Consider the following 18,014-nt stretch of genomic DNA (forward strand, 5'->3'; position numbering starts at 1 on the left):
GCTGCGCCACATTCCGGGAAGCGCGCTAAGGGCTACCGGGAAGGCCGACTCGTAGGTGACGAACGCGCAAGCTAAACAGCGACAACTGAACACGATCCCACACCCATGACCCGTCTTGGACCAGGGATTGACGGAAAGACACTATCGCCGACTCGACTCGAAGCGCATCCCTCCGCCTGAAGCGCTGTAAACCCCCAGCCGCCAGCTCCGCCAGCTGGCCTCACATCGCGACAAGATGAAGGCACGGCTGCGCAACCTTGCTCTACTGCTGTTAACGAGCATAACAGCAGTAGCAGCAATGGATGTTACACTGTCGGATAAAGAGAGTCAAAAATGCAGGTACGAGGAATCTCCTGGGCCATTAGTTGGATACAGGCAACATGCTAATACCACGTCCAGTGGCATGTACAGCAAGAAGTCATGGGGAGGCAAGGTCGACCCCTTCATACTTGTCAAGTTCATAAAAGACCCGAAGAAGAACGAAGGAATCAAGGATCAGACTGTCAGTGTCGTGGTCTGGGAATGGAAGGACACTCTACTTCTGGGCGCACCCTCTGATCTGCCCGTGAACGATGTATGTAGGCCTTACACGGTTTTTGAATGGGTCAACTGACAACTCCTTCAGGAAAACCGCCACTACATTTGCGACGACGAATCGATCAAGCTCAAACTCTGCAACGGCACACATAAAGGCGAATGGGTACTCGCGGAAGACGTCGAGAACCTCTGGCAGATGCCCATCAGGACCGAAGCCATCGACCTGAACGATCCGAAAACAATCAAATACCCGACCTCCACCGCAGACACCAAGGTACCAATCAAAACTGGTTACTACTGTGTGGCTGCGAATGCGCAAGACAAGCAACTGCAATTCGAGGCAATTGTGACTTTCCGGAATGCCTATGGAGAGCTGCAAGCCGCCCAGATTGCAAAGCTGCCTTTCTACGGCGGAATTACCATTTTGTATTTTGTTGTGCTGGCATTCTGGGGCTTCTTGTACTTCCAGAACCGTCACGATATCCTTGCCGTCCAAAACTACATCACTGCTATCCTGGTATTTCTGGTCATCGAGATGCTGATGACATGGGGCTATTACGACTACCAGAATCGCCACGGTAACAACGTCGGCACCAAGGCCCTCATGATCGTCGTCGCCGTACTCAACGCTTTCCGTAACTCCTTCTCCTTCTTCCTGCTCCTGATCGTATGTATGGGGTACGGCGTCGTCAAGCCTTCCCTTGGCAAGACAATGACCGTTGTCCGCTGGCTTGCTGTAGCCCACTTCGTCTTTGGCGTAATCTATGCTGTGGCCTCACTTACTGTCCGCCCCGATGACGCCGGACCTCTAGTTTTGCTGGTCATCCTCCCACTCTCAGCCACACTCACGGCGTTTTACATCTGGACTCTAAACTCGCTCAACCTTACCATGAAGGACTTGATGGAGCGAAAGCAGCACGTCAAAGCTACCATGTACAAGAGGTTATGGTGGTGCATCTTGACGAGCATTGTTGTCATTTTCGGTTTCTTCTTCATCAACAGCTTCACCTTCGCCGGAGCTTCGACCCCCGACTTTGCTCCGACACACTGGCAAACACGATGGTTCGTGCTTGATGGCTGGCTCAATCTTGTCTATCTAGCGGATGTATGCTTTGTTGCGTACATGTGGAGGCCAACAGCCAACAACCGGAGATTTGCCATGAGTGATGAGGTACGTTCGCACAGCTGTACCGTATTTGAAATTTTACTGACGATTCCAGATTGCCCAAGATGATGAAGGTTTCGAGATCGCATCCCTACGAGATTCCCTTGATGAAGAGGAAAGAGGCTCAGATCAGCCTCCATCTTACGACCCAGCGCGGAGAACGAACAACACCAACAATAATAACGCGCGCGATGCATCGCCATTGCCCGCACCACAAGCACAGAAGCCCATTGTTCCTCCCAGGGAGAGTCTCGATGGCGATACCATCTTCGCTGTAGGCGAGGATGACAAGTGGAGTAGTGATGAAAGCGACGAGAGTGATGAGAGTGATGACGACGAGTCAGGGCCATCGAGTCCAAAAGAGGGCAATAGCGAGCGTTCAAGATTAACGGGTCGAAAGAATGACTAGGTGTTGGCTTGATGTGACCTTACTTCGAGTTATTGAGCAGCGGCGTTGGATGACCGAGCACGCTATTCCAATCAATTAGCGTGTGCTCATGTTGTGTCTTGTCGATTAGGCGTTTTCAGCGTTTTGAGTAGTGATTTAGTTTGAGGAATTAGATCTAGCATAATGGATCATGTCTTAGTCTACAGTGCCTGTGCGTGAATTGATTACCAACGCGAATTGATCACCCCTAACAACTTAATATATTCAAAAAGATAAGCTTATAGAGCTACTACAAATCGTAATAAAATTATATAAAGCTAGGATTATACTATATATTAGCCTATAACGTAGGTGTATACTTCGTGGCCTAGTAAGCTTTATAGCCTACCTATACTAAGACCCTACTAAAACTTACCTTATTATAGCCTATTATAACCTACTTTAGTATAATATAGTATAGAAGACCTAAAAATAGTATTAAGAGGGTATATATACTATATAGTTATATATTTATATAATTTTTTCTTTTCTATAAGTATAGGGGTATTATTAAAATATAACTTTAAAAAATTAAAAAGAGCTATTACTCTACTTATTAGTTATAAAAGTTAATAAATAAAATAAAGTAATAACGTAGTTTAAATACTAAACTAATAAGTATTTTATAGTAGTAAAGCTCTAATATCTATATATAAAAACTAAAGTTAAAAAAATCCACTAAAGGTAACTAAAAAAGATACTAATTAGAAACCTTAGTAGAGGTCTAAAAAAGATTACTAGTATTAGCTAGTAATATAATTAAAATATATTTTAAAAAGAGGAGGATATAGTATCTTTACTATAATTAAGAAGAGTTATATAAAAACCTAGCTACTTCTAACCTTTATACTAATACTAACTTTAAGTATCTTACTATATATAATTAAATTATACTATATATAAATACTATATATCCTTTAAAGTAACTTATTATAGCTATCTAGCTAGGCTAGTATACCCTCTCTAGTAAAGAGCCCCTTAACTTATTAAATATAAATAATATAAACCTTATATATACTTAAGAACTAAATCTAGTAGTTAGTAAAGAGCTAGAGGAGTAAATACCTTTAATACTCTAAATCTTTAGTAATAGTTAAAATATTAGCTAGTACTTTATTAAGAGGTTTAGGGTTAGTAATATTATTATAAAAGTAATTTATAAAGAGACTAAAATATAGTATCTAAAGAGAGTTATAAAGTATAAGGAAATTTTTTATACTAATACCTACTACTTTATTAATATCCTTATATTTAGCTACCTTACCTACCTAACCTTTAGTAAGTAAAGTAAAGAGACTAAAAGATAGCTATACTACTAAACTATTAATATTAAAAGAGTACTTAAAGACTATTATCTTAGGCTTAAGGAGAGAGAATTTAAAAAGATACTATAAGAATAAGAGAATAAAGTATAAGCTATACTACTATTAATATTCTATTACACGGGGTTTTACTATACTTCTCTAAGCTCGGTCCGTACTAAGGCGAGTTAGGCTTAGGCGATAGTCTATAAGGTAGGATATAGAATAATTAGGTAGAAAAGAGTTATTATTATAACTAAGAGATAATTACTACTAATTCTATAAATAATAGAATAACTAGTTAATAATCTATATAAGAGATAAACTATTTAAGTTAACTATAATAAGTATAATAATAAGATCTAATATATTCTTATACCTATTACCTTAGGTCTTATCCTCCTTAGCTTCCCTCTATTACTTACTCCTAAGGGAGGTTTAGGAGGATATAGCTTCCCTTATACTACTAGCTTCCCTTTCTTAGTAGGAGGCTAGTTCTTAGTAGGAGGCTAAATTACCTAATTAGCGCCCTATATTAATCCTTACCTTCTAATATAGTTACCTAATAGTCTCTTACTATATAACCTACGTTAAGGAGAGATCCTTTATATTACCTTATAATATTATCCCCCCTCTTAGGGATATTATCTTAATACCCTAGATTATTATTTCCTTACGCCTAGTCTAGTAGTAGTAGTAGAGGTATAGCTACTCTTATAGTATTATAACCTCTTTTTCCTCTTTTCCTTACTTTCCCTAACTATACCTAAAGTTTAGACTTCTTAATATATCTATACCTAGAACTTAACTTAATAGTACTAAGCTTATACTAACTATATCTATTAGTAAAGGAATAAGATAACTTTTTATTATAAGTAGTATAAGGAGAAAAATCTTTATTATTTTATAGATATTACCTTTAGGTAGTATATAGGCTGTATTTTAGTAAAAGCTAAGTATAGCTTATTTATAACTAAGGAAGAGTAAGAGAAGGTAGAGGCTAAAAAGTAGTAAAAACGTCTTAAAATTACTCGCCTAAAGGCGTAACGCGTATAGCTAGATACCTAGTTATTATAGTAAGAGTTAGAGCTTCTAGAGGTTAAGGTGTAAGAGTAAGTATTTACTAATTAAGATTACGCTATTTTAAGCCTTTAGGATTATATAAAAGAGTAAGCTAAGGAAAACTCTACCCTTAGTATAGACTTTCTACTAATTAAACTATTAATACTTAGATTATTAATTAAATTAGGTTAGTTATAGGCTAATACTTCTTTTAATCCTTTTTCTAGATTCTTTTCTTCTCTTAAGGACTTAGTCCTCCCTTCTCTAAGTATCTCTAATAATACTTATATACCTATAACTTATAGTTTATTAAATTTTCTTTTAGTTCCTAAGTATTCTAGCTCTCTAGCTATCCTAACTACTTAACTAAGTATTTCTACTAATAACTAATTTTCTATAAGTCCCTAATTTCCTTAACCTTATACTTATTATCTTTAAGCTCTATATTAGTAGCTAGCTTAGTATCTAGAGGTACTCTTTCTAGGAGTTTCTTATAAAAGACAGGGTAGATACGTATACCTAGTAGGAGTTAGAGTTTATAGTTTACTTTACCTATTTCCTCTAGAACCTTAAATAGTCCTACTTAGAGGTTATCTAGTTTCTTACTTAGTTACTTAGTTTTTAAGTTTTATTATAATAGGAAAACTTTATCCCCCTTCTTAAAGGTTAGTCCCTTAATCCTTTACTTATTAGCTACCTTAGCTATTATAAGGTTCCTATAAGCTATATTCTTACTTAATTCTATATACAGTTCTTACATTAAGTAGGCTTTATTATCTATACCTACTATAATACTTTCTATATCCTTTAGATCTTAATAAGTAACTAGCTTATATCTATAGTTCACGTAGTGTAGTAAGTACTTTATTATTATAGACCTAGTACTATTATAGGCTAGTTATACTATTAGTAAGAGTTTAACTTAGTTATCTTATAGCTTATTAGTATATATTCTTAGATACTATTCTAGTATCTAGTTTATTTATTCTATTTAGCTATTTATTTTAGGGTAAAAGCTAGTTAATAGCTTCTTCTTTATACTTAACTTTACTAGGAATATATTCTAATACTTAGAAGTAAATAGTTTATTATAATTTATTATAAACTCTTTAGGTACCCTTTACTTTAATATTAGTACCTTACTAACCTTATATATATATTCCTCTATTATAATAGTCTCTTTAGTAAGTATAAACTTTACTCCTTTTATATATTAGTATATAATAACTAGGATTATATTATATAATCTTCTAGATCTTAGTTCTAATAACCTTAGGAGCTTTACTATAAAGTCTATTATTACGCTACTCTATAGTCTTATTAGTAGTAGTAAGGGTTATAATAGACTATAAGGCTTATATCTCTTAGGCTTATTCTAGTAATAAGCTAAATAGTTACTTAGGATGTCCTACACCTTTACTTATAAGCGTAGTATTATAAATACCTTTACTAAACATCTAACTATCTCTTCTAGTAATATATATCTAAATTCTAGGGACTTATATAGTTCCTTAATAAGATTTAATCTTAGGTGTAGAGGTATATATATTTAATTACCTCGAATTATATCTTAGTACTCTCGCTTATCTTATAATAGTTTATTAGAGCTATTTTTATTAGGCTTGAACTACTAGCTAGCTACTCTCTACTACTATTACTACTAAAGTGTTTCTACCCGCTTAGCTACCTTAACTACCTTAACTAGTTCTAGCTAGTTATATTATAAAGTACTATTAGGTATTTTTCTAAATATAGCGTTATATAGTTCTTTATAACTATCTTTATATAAATTAAATCTCCTACTTAGAGTATCTATAGCTCTATTAAGTATTCTAGCGTAGTTTATTATCTTAAAGTTAAACTAGGCTAGTACCTTAGCCTATTAAATTTATTATTAGTTAAGTTTTTTTATAGTTATAACTATTACTAAGTTCTAGTAATTAGTAAAAACCTTAATCTAGTATAGTTATCCTAATAAATAGACTTCCTACTATTTAAAGGAATTAACTACTCTTAGTAGCTCCTTATTATAAATATTATAGTTAAGTTCTACTCTAGAGAACTTTCTTAAGTAGTAGAATACTAGTCTCTACTTCTTATCTAGGTATAACTATAATAATATAGCTCTAACTATATAATCTAATACGTTAGTCTTAACTTATATTTCTTATTTTAGGTTATATATCTCTAGTATAGGTGCCTTAAGAAATATCTACTTAATTTAATTAAAAGCCTCCTAATATTCCTTATCTTATTTAAAACTAATTTCCTTCTTTATAATCTTAGAGAGGGGTATAGTAATCTTTAAGTAATCCTTAATAAACTTCTAGTAGTAGTTAGTAAATCCTAGGAAGGATTATATATCCTTAACTATTTTAGGCGTTAGCTACTCCTATATAGCTACTATCTTCTTTAGGTTTATCTTTACTCCCTTTATAAATATTATAAAGCCTAGGTATTCTATTTCCTTTATATAGAATTCGCACTTCCTTAGCTATAGGTATAGCTTATATTCCTTAAGCTTCCTTAGCACTTTCTTAATATACTCTATATATTCTTCTAGCGTCCTACTAGTATATACTAGTATATTATTAATATACGCTATAATAAAGATTCTAAGGTACTTATAGAGCGCGTTATTAATAACTAACTAAAATGTTACTAAGGTATTTATTAACCTAAAAGGCATTACTATATATTTAAATAGTCTATATTTTATCTTAAAAGCTATTATCTATTTATATCCTTCCTTAATCCTAATTTAGTAAAATCCTTCCTAAATATTAAACTTTATAAACTACTTAGCTCCCTAGAGTTAATCTATAAGCTCTATAATTAGTAGTAAGGGATATTAGTTCTTCTAAGTAATACTATTTAACTTATAGAAGTTAATATATAGTTACTACTTCCTATTAGGCTTCTTTATAAATAAGATAGGTAAGGCTATTAGGCCTAATCCTAGTTAGATAAATCCCTTCTTTAGATTCTTCTAGATATAATCCCTTAGCTTAGTATTATACTTAGGTAATATAGGATATATTAGTCTTAGGCTTAACTTTACCCCTTTATCTAAGATAATCTTATAATCCTAATCCTAATAGTCTACTAAATCTATAGCTTTATTTTCCTTAAAGAGTTCTCTAAACTTATTAGTCTAATACTCTCTTAGTATCTCTAGTAGTAAGGGTCCTTCCTTTATAGTTATAACTTATCTTATCTATATAACTCTTACTCTTTAAGGGTCCTTCTTATAGATTCTTATAATCTTATAAGGTAAGATCTTACTAAACCTCCTATCCTAGGTTAAGCTCTAGTCCTTTAGGCTTACTCTTCTACGTACTCTAGTAACCTTATATATAGGTTCTCTTCTAAGTATTATCTATATTCGCTAATTAATAGTAGGGTTATAGGTATCTAGTCCTCTTAGATTTATAATATTAATATTTATAAAGTACTTAATACCTACTATCTATAGCTTTATTAGTTTTATCTCTAACCTTATTATACTACCTCTATATTCTATAAGTTTTTTATTAACTAGTACTACTAGTACTAGTTTTTTCTTAACTTAGTAAGGTATCCTATACCTCTCTACTACTTTAAGTAAGATTATTATCCTTATAGCCCTACTATTTATAAGTACCTAAATATCTTAACTTAGTATAGATATAGTTATAAGTAGCTACTTTACCTAATTATTAGTATCCTATACCTTCCTAAAGGTCCTTTTAAGCATACCTTTATTAGTATAACTTTATCCCTAATAGTATTTTAGTTTTTTAACTACTTACCTTTCTTATACTTAAGAAAGTAGCTTATATTATTCTTTAAGCTATAGTACGTTAAGTACTTATTATTATAATAGAAGCTCTAATAAATATTCTAATAAGGTATCTCCTCCCTAGTAATCCTCTTCCTTAGTTAAGCCCTTTTAGCTCTATAAATCTTATAATCTATAACCTTATAGATATTTAATAATAAAGTATAATAATAATAGTTATCTACTTTATATACTTCCTTAAGCTACTTATAATAGAAGTTATACCTATTCTTATATTATATTTAAAGGAGTTATTTATATATTTCTACTTTCTCTAGTTTATAGATATAGTAGTTATTAGCTAGATACTTATCTACCTAGAGACTTAGGTAATAGTAATAGTCTTAATCTATCTTATACTTCTCTTTATCTTCCTTATAGAACTAGTAATTAATCTTATAGTTATACTAATATATTTTCTTATATTCTTTAGTATCTTCTTCTTCTTTAGATATTTCTTAAGCCTTACCCTTAACTTCTAAGTCTTTAAAGTAAGGTTATTAGGTTACTACCTAGTACCTTATTACCTTAGTATTCTTACTAGTAATTATAATTTACTTTTAAATCCTATAGTTATAAGTATAGTATATAGTATCTCTATAAATCTAATACTACTAATTAGCTAGACGTTCTAGGACGTCTTTACCCTTAACCTTTTAGTCTTTTACCTTTAGCTTATCTATAGCTAATACCTTATTACTTATCTTAATTTATAAGATAATTATAAAAGCTTTCTTATTAGCTAACCTTACTTCTTTATAAAGGTCTAGGTTACTTAGGTTATTATCTAGCTCTATCTAAGTTAAGTATAGTATACCTTATCTAATTATCCTAATCTTAATAGCTATCTATTTAACTTATTCTTCCTTATAGTCTTAGGTAAAGTGTCCTACTTTACTATAATAGAGATATACCTTATTATTATAATACTTCTAGCGTTCTTCCTTAGAGAGACTATCTTATCTCTATCCTTAGGTCTTTTTATCTTTAGCCTTTTCCTATACCTTACTAGTTATAATAGTATTACTATCTCTATTATACCTTCTACGTTACTTCTTTATATTTAGTAGATTAGGTTAGAAGTATTTCTTCTAGTTATTTTATTCCTAAAGCCTATTATCTATATATATAGCTAACTTAATTAGTATATATAGTATTCTAAGCTTATTATAGTATATAAGGCTATCCTTAATATTTTCTTTAAGGCTTACTTTAAATACTATTTAAACTACTTTATTATCTTAATATATCTATACTTATAGTTACTTAAATTCTACTATATATACTAATACTAACGTAGTCTACCTTAAGTAAGTAATCTTCTTCTTTACTTAGTTCTAAGCGTTTACTTCTCTAAAGATATATCTTATCTCTTATTTAAACTTTATCTAACTTATAAATAAAGTATAAGTTCCTTCTTTAGTACTTATATATTCTACGTCTAGTAGGTAGTTATCTATATAGGGTTATATCTAATTAGAAGCCTTATCCTTTATATATATACTAGCTATAAGGATCTTTTCCTAGTTATTAGGTACCTTATTATACTTGTAGTATAGGTTAATATTAGTAAGAAATACTTATAGTTTTTCTTATTCTCTGCTATATTTCTCTAGTAACGCTATCTTAGGTTTCTTAGTAGAAATAGGTTATTTATTAGGGGTAGCTATTAGCTAGCTTATAAGCTAATTAATTATATTCTATATCTTAGCTATCTACTAAGCCTAAATAAGGGCCTATTACCTAAGATTTTATAGCTCTCTATTACTAGGGTTCTCCTCTAAGTCTAAGTTAGATATATTAAGTATCTTATTATTAACTAGTATAGCTACTAGTATTAAGGGTCCTAGACCCTAAGCCCTATTATTCTATACTACTCTTAGGGATACTATATTAAATCTTAATTAGGTAGATCTATTAGTTAAATGTCTACTAATATCTAAGGTAGTTAAAGTATTATATAGGGGTTTACTATACTTCTCTAAGCTTAGTCTATACTAAGGTAAGTTAGGCTTAGGCGATAGTCTATAAGGTAGGATATAGAATAATTAGGTAGAAAAGAGTTATTATTATAACTAAGAGATAATTACTACTAATTCTATAAATAATAGAATAACTAGTTAATAATCTATATAAGAGATAAACTATTTAAGTTAACTATAATAAGTATAATAATAAGATCTAATATATTCTTATACCTATTACCTTAGGTCCTATCCTCCTTAGCTTCCTTCTATTACTTACTCTTAAGGGAGGTTTAGGAGGATATAGCTTCCTTTATACTACTAGCTTCCCTTTTTTAATAAGAGGCTAGTTCTTAGTAAGAGGCTAAATTACCTAATTAGCGCCTTATATTAATCCTTACCTTCTAATATAGTTGCCTAATAGTCTCTTACTATATAACTTATATTAAGGAGAGATCCTTTGTATTACCTTATAATAATTCCTCTAACTAAAGCTAATTATTAAGTAATAGTAGTAGCTATACTATAAGTAGCTTATTAGTTATTCTTAGAAAGGGGTAGTAGAGGTAGTAGTAGTAAAGGTAGTAGTAGTTATAAAGGGTAGCTATAAAGGTTATAGAGGGTAAAAATAGTAAAGGATAGTATATAAGTTAGAAGGTTACGTCTTATAGTCTCTAGTCTATATATAATACTATTATAAATCTTTAGTATCTAGTTTTTATAATATACTATATATATACTAGTAGTACTAAATATAGGCTTATATAAGCCTATAGTTACTTAGTTAGTACTTTATCTTAAAAAAAGTCTCTAACTATACTATAATAATAAAAAAAGTCTATAAAGGATAAAGCTAAATTCTTATACCTATTACTATAGGTCCTACTATTAGTCCTTTAACCTACTATCACTAATAGTCGTCTCTACTACTAATAGTTACTATTACGTATACGCCCTACTATTACTAATAGTAGCGTCTTAGTATAATAGCTAATTACGTAACTTAGTGTACCTTATACCTAGTCCTTATTTCCTTTTTTATAACTCTCCTTTAGAGTCTAACCCTATCTCCCTTATATATAGAGGATTTAACCTTTTATTACTTATAATAATGCTATACTATACTTTTTTATAATTACTTAGTATAAGAAATTATCTCTTAGTTCTTCTAATTTAATTTCTATAATTACTTCTTAAATTAGATCTATATTTACTAAGTTATAATGTATTAAAGTTTTATTATTGTGGTGGTGGGGGTGCTTAAGTGGCGATAGTGCTCATCTGGTGCACGGGCACTGTAGCGCGTGATCTATCTTGATTCGGATAGCACGTACTTGTGGCTGTGCAGGATTATGGCTGTGCTGATACTAGACATAACAGTCTATAGGCATGATCACGTGTGTGACTGCAGTCACGCGAGTGGCGTAAGAGCAGGTTTCTCGGAACATGATGTATCCAGACCAGAGGCGGTGTGGGTCTGCTTATGAAAGAAGCGCGGAAATCTCCCGAGGCACTGGCATTAATCCGGCCATATCTTGGCACCATCGTCGTAGTAAAGCCTCTTCTCGCGATTGCTAAGCTGGTAGTATTACAAAGCTGGTTGCGGAAGCATCAGACATGCATTGTATGAACGGTACCTGATCATGTCTTCAGATAGGGTATATAAACACTCTGCCACCTCACAATACACAAACAAAGAAACTCACACTCAACACCTCTCTGACAGTCTCTAATTGCTTCTTTCTCAACATCTCGATGGCGGAGTATCAGAACAAAGCGGCATGGCTACCAGGCGTAGGGAAGCAGGTCGAAATCGGTCCTGCCGACATCCCAGAACCGGGCCCAGGGGAACTTCTCATCGAGGTAAGGAATGCGAACAAGGAAGCCGGTTCATTTGTGCTCGCATTCACCTCTCTGTGCAGAGTTTCTGACAACCGATATGATGACAGGTCAAAGTGGTCGCTGCCCAGCCAGCAGAATACAAGATCCAAGAGGGAACACTCCCGTATCAGCTGAATTACCCCACTATTATTGGAAGTTAGTATCCGTTTCCAGCAGAGTGGCCTCCGCTATAGAATATGGTTGCTAAGCCGAGTGCAGTATCATTTTCTGGCGTGGTCGTCAAAGTTGGCACGGAGGTCAGCCGCTTCAAGAAGGGCGACCGCATTGTCACCAACAGCGCTGGAAGTATCCGCAATGATCCCCGATATGGAGCATACCAGAAATATGCGGTTACCACGCAAGAGATGACAGCGAAGGTAAGGGGACGAGAACTCCAGCTTGAGTCTCGCGATGTAACCAACTGTCTGCTGACAATATGGCCTTGCAGATTGGAGAAGTGTCCTTCGAAGCTGCGGTGTCCATCTCCAGCCTGGCCTATCCTGCTAGTGCACTTTTTATACACCTGCACCTTGAGAAACCAGCAGAACATCCTAATCCCGAGAACAAGAACAAGAAGGTGCTTATCTGGGGCGCTTCTTCTTCTTTTGGTGCCTATGCAACCTATTTAGCTGCTAGAGCAGGTTACACAGTGGTGGGCGTTGCGTCTTCTAAGAATGCGCAGCTTGTAAAGTCCTTCGGTGCTGTGCACTTTGTCGACAGGAGATCACCGACAGTAACGCAAGAGCTTATAGATATAGGACCTTTTGAAGCCGTCTTAGCAGCTGCTGACGCTGCCCAGGATCAGCCTGTGTTGGGAGCTGTCTTGGCTGCGCACGGAGGGGGTTCTTTTCTGTCGACAATGGGCTTGCGGCCGGGTGTGGAGCTGCCCCCAGGAGTTCAAGGAAACTTTGTGGCGATCATGGATGTCTACCTTGACCCCAAGACACGGGACTTTACCACGTGGGTGTGGTGGGATTTCTTGGAAAGTGAGCTCGCATCTGGGCGGCTGCAGCCAGTGCCCGTCCAAGTTCTCGGTGGCCTGGACAAGGTGCAAGAGGCATGGAATCTGCTCAAGGCGGGGAAAGTAAGCGGCCAAAGACTAGCGATAACACCCAGCCTTTAATCACTTCGCACAGTGTGTTGATGGCTGCACACTCGCTCAATGCACGTACTTATGTTGGCTGCGCTTCTACCGTTCTCTGAATCGTTGGCATGTTACTATAGAGAAGAATGTTGCAAGGAAAGCTTTAGCATTCCTGCTACCGCGAATCTTGAGCTATGAGTTTAGGAAGAAATGGCGTCTAAGTTAGATAGAGTCTTGTGAGCTGGAGACTGTGATTCGTACAATTTAGGACACTTTATTGCGACATTGACGTTACTTGTTCTGTCTGTATGACGGTGTGTGACTGGTCAAAGCTCATTGTACGAGACTGCAAGTACAGCTATCGGAAGCAGGTTTTAAGATCATTAATCTGGGTTATTCTGCTTCCACGGTATTCTCAAGACCTTCTCCCACCACTTTCGGAACAATTTTGCCGTATATCACCATCAGCACAACCAGAAAGATCTGCACATACCTTTATCACATTCAATTGTTCAAACACCATGCGTAAGACAAGCTTCTGTATGAACACAGCTATGATTTGTTACAATAGCGTTCGATTCCGAGACCGTTCGAAAAGAAATCAGTCTCGATTATGCACAACGATGCACTGCTGCTCCATCATTACATGGAGTACCTTGGTCCGTGGCTTGACTGCACTGATGCGGCCCGTCAATTCACTTTGGGTGTTCCAGAGCAGGTCAAATCGTGCCCAGTATTGTGTCGTATAGCGGTCTCCGATGTTCTGTAAAGGTGTATTAGCGTTGCTTTATTAGGGGTTGGCAGTTAGGTATTCGGCGAGCGTCATCGGCGCGCAGCCAGTAACGGATTCAATGGCGTTAGAGACGGGCGCCATAACATTGCTGCGAATGGCACTATAGGTGCTGATCCAGGCGTCGACCTGCCAGTCTGGGGCATCGTATTTTGCGCGGGAGGCATAAGCCTCTTCGATGGTCTCATCGTGGAAGCGCACGTCGCGGCCGCGAGACGCGCTGATGGTAGCAGCGACATCCGACATGGAGAGCGCCTCGCGACCAGTGACATCATAGGTGACTCCAGCGTGCTGATTCGGGTCGGCGAGCACAGCGGCGGCAAGGCGGGCAACATCCTCGCGGGCGACGATTGAGACGCGGCCGCGAATGACACCGTCAGTGCCGACGATGGAGTCCATAAAGTCGATGTAGATGCTGTTGCGCAGGAAGGTCCAGCGCATGCCGCTGGCCTTGATGTATTCCTCGGTCGTGTAGTGATCGCGTGCGAGCGTGAAGATGGCGTCGGGCGCGGCGGCCATGTACGAGGTGTAGACGACGTGCTGCACGCCGGCTTTGACGGCCGCATCGACGAAGCAGCGGTGCTGGTCGAGGCGCTCCGCGCTCTCCGAGGCTGAGACCACGAACAGGGCGTGCACGCCTTTCAGTGCTGCGCTGGCGGCGACATGGTCGTGTTGATCTGGTGGTGGGGTTGGATCTGAAATCTACGATGGCGAATCTGGCGAGCTCGTTTAGTCAGATGAGGGCGTGCAGCTGCGGCTGGAAGTGGTCTTAGTTGATATATGAGCCCGATTGCAGTTCAGCCATGACGTCCTGTACCACTTGTGGTAGTCGCCCTGTAGGGTATATTCAGCCACCGAACGCTAGGTGTAAGTGTACTGATGACGAACGTCTCCAGGGCTTGCTTCGAGCACGGGGTGGTGGCTCGCTGTACTGACACATCCACTTCACGCATTACTAATTACAAGCTTGGGTCTTTATACGTCAACAGGTTCGCACATGCAGTGCATGCAATAAGGGTTTACACATTCTTGTTACTGTCATGGGCCGCTGCATTGCTTCTCTTGTTTAAGGTACCGCGTCCGTGCCCTTAGTGCACGTTTCGGCCCCGTACATGCGCTCAACACCTATTGAGTTAAGCATACATCAAAAGAGTAGAGCGGATCAAGCAGAAAGACTTGGTAAAGGGCCTGTTAGGAAGGAAGCGCGTGTAGCCCTTCTGAGGTCAGTCAGCCCTAATCCTACATACAAGGACAGGCTCGTCTTCAGAAAACGCATAGCCAAGGCTATGCAATGTTCCCAAGTCAGTAAGTGTGAGGAGTTCTTGAACAGGTGCTGAGATATCGGTATAGGCTTGTATTAAGACGAATCCTTGAGGAGCTATCAAGCCTCTCAGAGGGATGATATATACCTACGTCACGTGATTGTGGCTGGTGTGAGCCGACGGTGCCCTGAAGGGTTCCCGGTGGCTTGCCTGCCTGTGGCTAAGACCTGTGGCGTTGGAATATCGTGACAGCAAGTTGCTGAGCTGGGGTAGGCTAGCCCCAATGCCGCACGATGACATCCTAAGCTCGTGGGTAGAACCAACCCTGCGCAATGGGGAGCTAGAGATTTGGGCGGAATGAGTGAAGAGTGAAAATTAGACGCCTACGCTGCAAGGATGCGCTTTGCATTAGCCGCGCGTTACACGCAACAGAGGCGCTAGCGCTGCTTAAGGGAAGGCGCAGGATAAGTTAGCTGTAACGAAAAGAAAGGCATGTAAAGTGTGTTTGACGCACGGGAAAAGATGGCTAAGGGAGTCAATTGTACGCGGCATACGTGCCACGCTCTACTGCTTCCCATATATCTTCTTCAACCAAGGTGCGATCCTCTTAACCACCTCATCGGCAGACTTGTCAACAATCAAGCCAAGCTGCAATCAAGCTGAATGTGGTCCCTGCTTATTAGCCTTGTCGATCACCTACGGGTCTATTAGAGAGACGTGGCATCCCTCTATTTAGGTATAGCTATACCTATATATTCTAGGCCGCTAGTGAGCAGGGGCCACATCTAGCTTGATTGCAGCTTGGCTTGATTGTTGACAAGTCTGCTCATCGGGAGCCTCATACATAACCCAATGCGCGGAATTAATTATCTCCGCCTCCTCTAAATGAGGCAACAGCTGCTCCTTGTACGGGTCCATCATCTCTGGTGGGCAAACCGAGTCGTCCTTACACCCAATATACAGCGCAGGAACGTTGACAACTACCCTGCCGGGCGGGAGGTCTCTGTCGCTCGAGCTCTGGAGGTTCAGTACCATTGCGTGGTACCAGCACTGCGGCCCTTCAAATCCGTCTCTTGTCATACGATCGATGAACGTCTGTTTGAACAGCGGATCCTTGGCATAGGGGCGCAGTTCGTGGTCATGACCTCCGTTGCTCAAGTAGTCTCGCATAGCACCTGGGACGGTAAAGAGCTCAGCCATAGTCTGTCCCTCGCCATGTTGCGCGCAGAAAGTGCGCTCAAGGTTGTTGTAGAGTAGCTTAGCACCGTCTTTGGCTGCAAAAACGTCCTAATAGGAGAAGACCTCTGTGCCCATCATCTCTTTGGTCATGGCGTTGAACTTCTTAAGATCAAAGTCATCACCAGTACATGGGTAATAAGCCACGCTGAGATTGATGAGACCGACAACTCTGTCTGGGTAGTGGTTGTAGAGGCGCGAGGCAGCGGTGGAGCCCCAATCGTGGCCAATGGAAACAATATTCTTCGCTCCTTCGGCGTCGGCAATCTCGATGATATCTTTAGCCATCTTGTGGAATTGATACTCGGCAGGATCAGTCGGTTTGTCTGTGCCATCGTACCCGAGCATGTCCGGGATGATCATGGGATGGTTTGTGGAGCGGAGGCCTGTTGCCACATCTTTCCACATCGCTGCATGGTCTGGCCAGCCATGGTGGAAGATAAGCGTTGGTAATGACTTGTCGCCGTCAGCTACATAATACGTATAAATGTATTTTCGCGAGGTTTGCAGAATCTTCTTCTGGAAAGCATCCATTTTGCTTCGTTGACGTCTTCGACCAACTGCGTATGTTTGTGTGTGAGTGTGGGTAGATCTGGGCTATATATACTCAATCTTGCACACGATATTTATGCCAGATCAAATGCGCGCTTCATTAGTAATCACAGATGACAGGGTGAAAATGCTTCTAAGAGCTATTATTAGTCATTAGTTTACTAACAAAACGGCTTGTTACTCATGCGCGGATTGAGAGCGCGGCGCGAATTTGACTTACAAATGCGTTTAAGTGGTAGCTGTCGCAGGCGGAACAATATCGTGAACATAAACTGTGTTACTAACCGTGCCGTGCCCACTTTCATAGTAAGGCCAATCACGGTATCTAATTATTGCATCACGAAATCCGTCTTTAATTAATTATCACAGCTCTCTACTAAATACTAATTAGTGGAGTTTCCTTTCATGCAATAGTCAAGCACATTGCAGGATATACGTAGTGAAATTTAAGAAACTTACCTAGTAGGTATCAAGGCCCTATAGCATATGTAAAGCCATTAATTGTTACTTGCAAATGCCGGTTGTTGTACAAATATCAGTTATAGTGCCCGTGCGCGGGTCGAGCTACTTCGCGGGTTGAGCCCCCCCCCCACTAATATTACATCCTAACTTTAATATAATGTTACTCTACTAATATAGATCTAATTTAAGAAGTAGTTAAATATTTAAATTTATAAAAACTTAGAGATAACTTCTTATACTATAAAGTTACTAAAAAGTTTAGAGTTAATTAAATAATACTATTATAAAGATGTAGAGGTGTATAGTAATTATAATATAACTAGGTATACTATTAGCTCTCTCTTAAACCTATAATAAGAGGATAACTTATTAGGATATATAAAAAGATATATAAGGGATAGCTTACTAACTATATAAAGCGTTTTAAAAATTTTTAGTAGTATAGTTATATAGTAAAAGGTCTCTAATAGC

The 18,014-nt window shown here is 37.6% G+C and overlaps 4 protein-coding genes across 4 annotated transcripts; 2 read left to right on the forward strand and 2 right to left on the reverse strand.

Moving 5' to 3' along the window:
- Positions 1–79: 79 nt before the first annotated feature.
- ACET3X_004302 (uncharacterized protein) lies at positions 80–2,250 on the forward strand. The gene is made up of 4 exons (XM_069450492.1): positions 80–339; positions 400–574; positions 626–1,708; positions 1,758–2,250. Exons 1-4 carry the CDS (start codon positions 236–238, stop codon positions 2,109–2,111), a joined length of 1,716 nt encoding a protein of 571 aa, XP_069308280.1. The 5' UTR covers positions 80–235; the 3' UTR covers positions 2,112–2,250.
- A 9,593-nt stretch (positions 2,251–11,843) lies between these two features.
- On the forward strand, positions 11,844–13,520 carry ACET3X_004303 (uncharacterized protein). The gene is made up of 4 exons (XM_069450493.1): positions 11,844–12,139; positions 12,226–12,313; positions 12,377–12,534; positions 12,606–13,520. The coding sequence occupies exons 1-4, from the start codon at positions 12,032–12,034 to the stop codon at positions 13,278–13,280; spliced, it is 1,029 nt and encodes a 342-aa protein (XP_069308281.1). The 5' UTR covers positions 11,844–12,031; the 3' UTR covers positions 13,281–13,520.
- A 511-nt stretch (positions 13,521–14,031) lies between these two features.
- On the reverse strand, positions 14,032–14,550 carry ACET3X_004304 (uncharacterized protein; the record flags this gene model as incomplete). The annotated part of the gene is made up of 1 exon (XM_069450494.1): positions 14,032–14,550. The coding sequence occupies one exon, from the start codon at positions 14,548–14,550 to the stop codon at positions 14,032–14,034; it is 519 nt and encodes a 172-aa protein (XP_069308282.1).
- A 2,030-nt stretch (positions 14,551–16,580) lies between these two features.
- ACET3X_004305 (uncharacterized protein) lies at positions 16,581–17,350 on the reverse strand (the record flags this gene model as incomplete). The annotated part of the gene is made up of 2 exons (XM_069450495.1): positions 16,581–16,999; positions 17,302–17,350. The coding sequence occupies 2 exons, from the start codon at positions 17,348–17,350 to the stop codon at positions 16,581–16,583; spliced, it is 468 nt and encodes a 155-aa protein (XP_069308283.1).
- Positions 17,351–18,014: the final 664 nt, after the last annotated feature.

The sequence above is a fragment of the Alternaria dauci genome, chromosome 3 (assembly GCF_042100115.1).
Source record: "Alternaria dauci strain A2016 chromosome 3, whole genome shotgun sequence".
NCBI lineage: Eukaryota > Fungi > Ascomycota > Dothideomycetes > Pleosporales > Pleosporaceae > Alternaria > Alternaria dauci.

Excerpts from the sequence above, each read along its gene's own strand:
- ACET3X_004302 (XM_069450492.1), top strand. The coding sequence starts at position 236 with ATGAAGGCACGGCTGCGCAACCTTGCTCTACTGCTGTTAACGAGCATA. Across the intron at positions 575-625 it reads CTGATCTGCCCGTGAACGAT|GAAAACCGCCACTACATTTG; the intron begins GTATGTAGGCCT and ends CAACTCCTTCAG. Across the intron at positions 1,709-1,757 it reads GATTTGCCATGAGTGATGAG|ATTGCCCAAGATGATGAAGG; the intron begins GTACGTTCGCAC and ends TGACGATTCCAG.
- ACET3X_004303 (XM_069450493.1), top strand. The coding sequence starts at position 12,032 with ATGGCGGAGTATCAGAACAAAGCGGCATGGCTACCAGGCGTAGGGAAG. Across the intron at positions 12,140-12,225 it reads CAGGGGAACTTCTCATCGAG|GTCAAAGTGGTCGCTGCCCA; the intron begins GTAAGGAATGCG and ends ATATGATGACAG. Across the intron at positions 12,535-12,605 it reads CGCAAGAGATGACAGCGAAG|ATTGGAGAAGTGTCCTTCGA; the intron begins GTAAGGGGACGA and ends ATGGCCTTGCAG.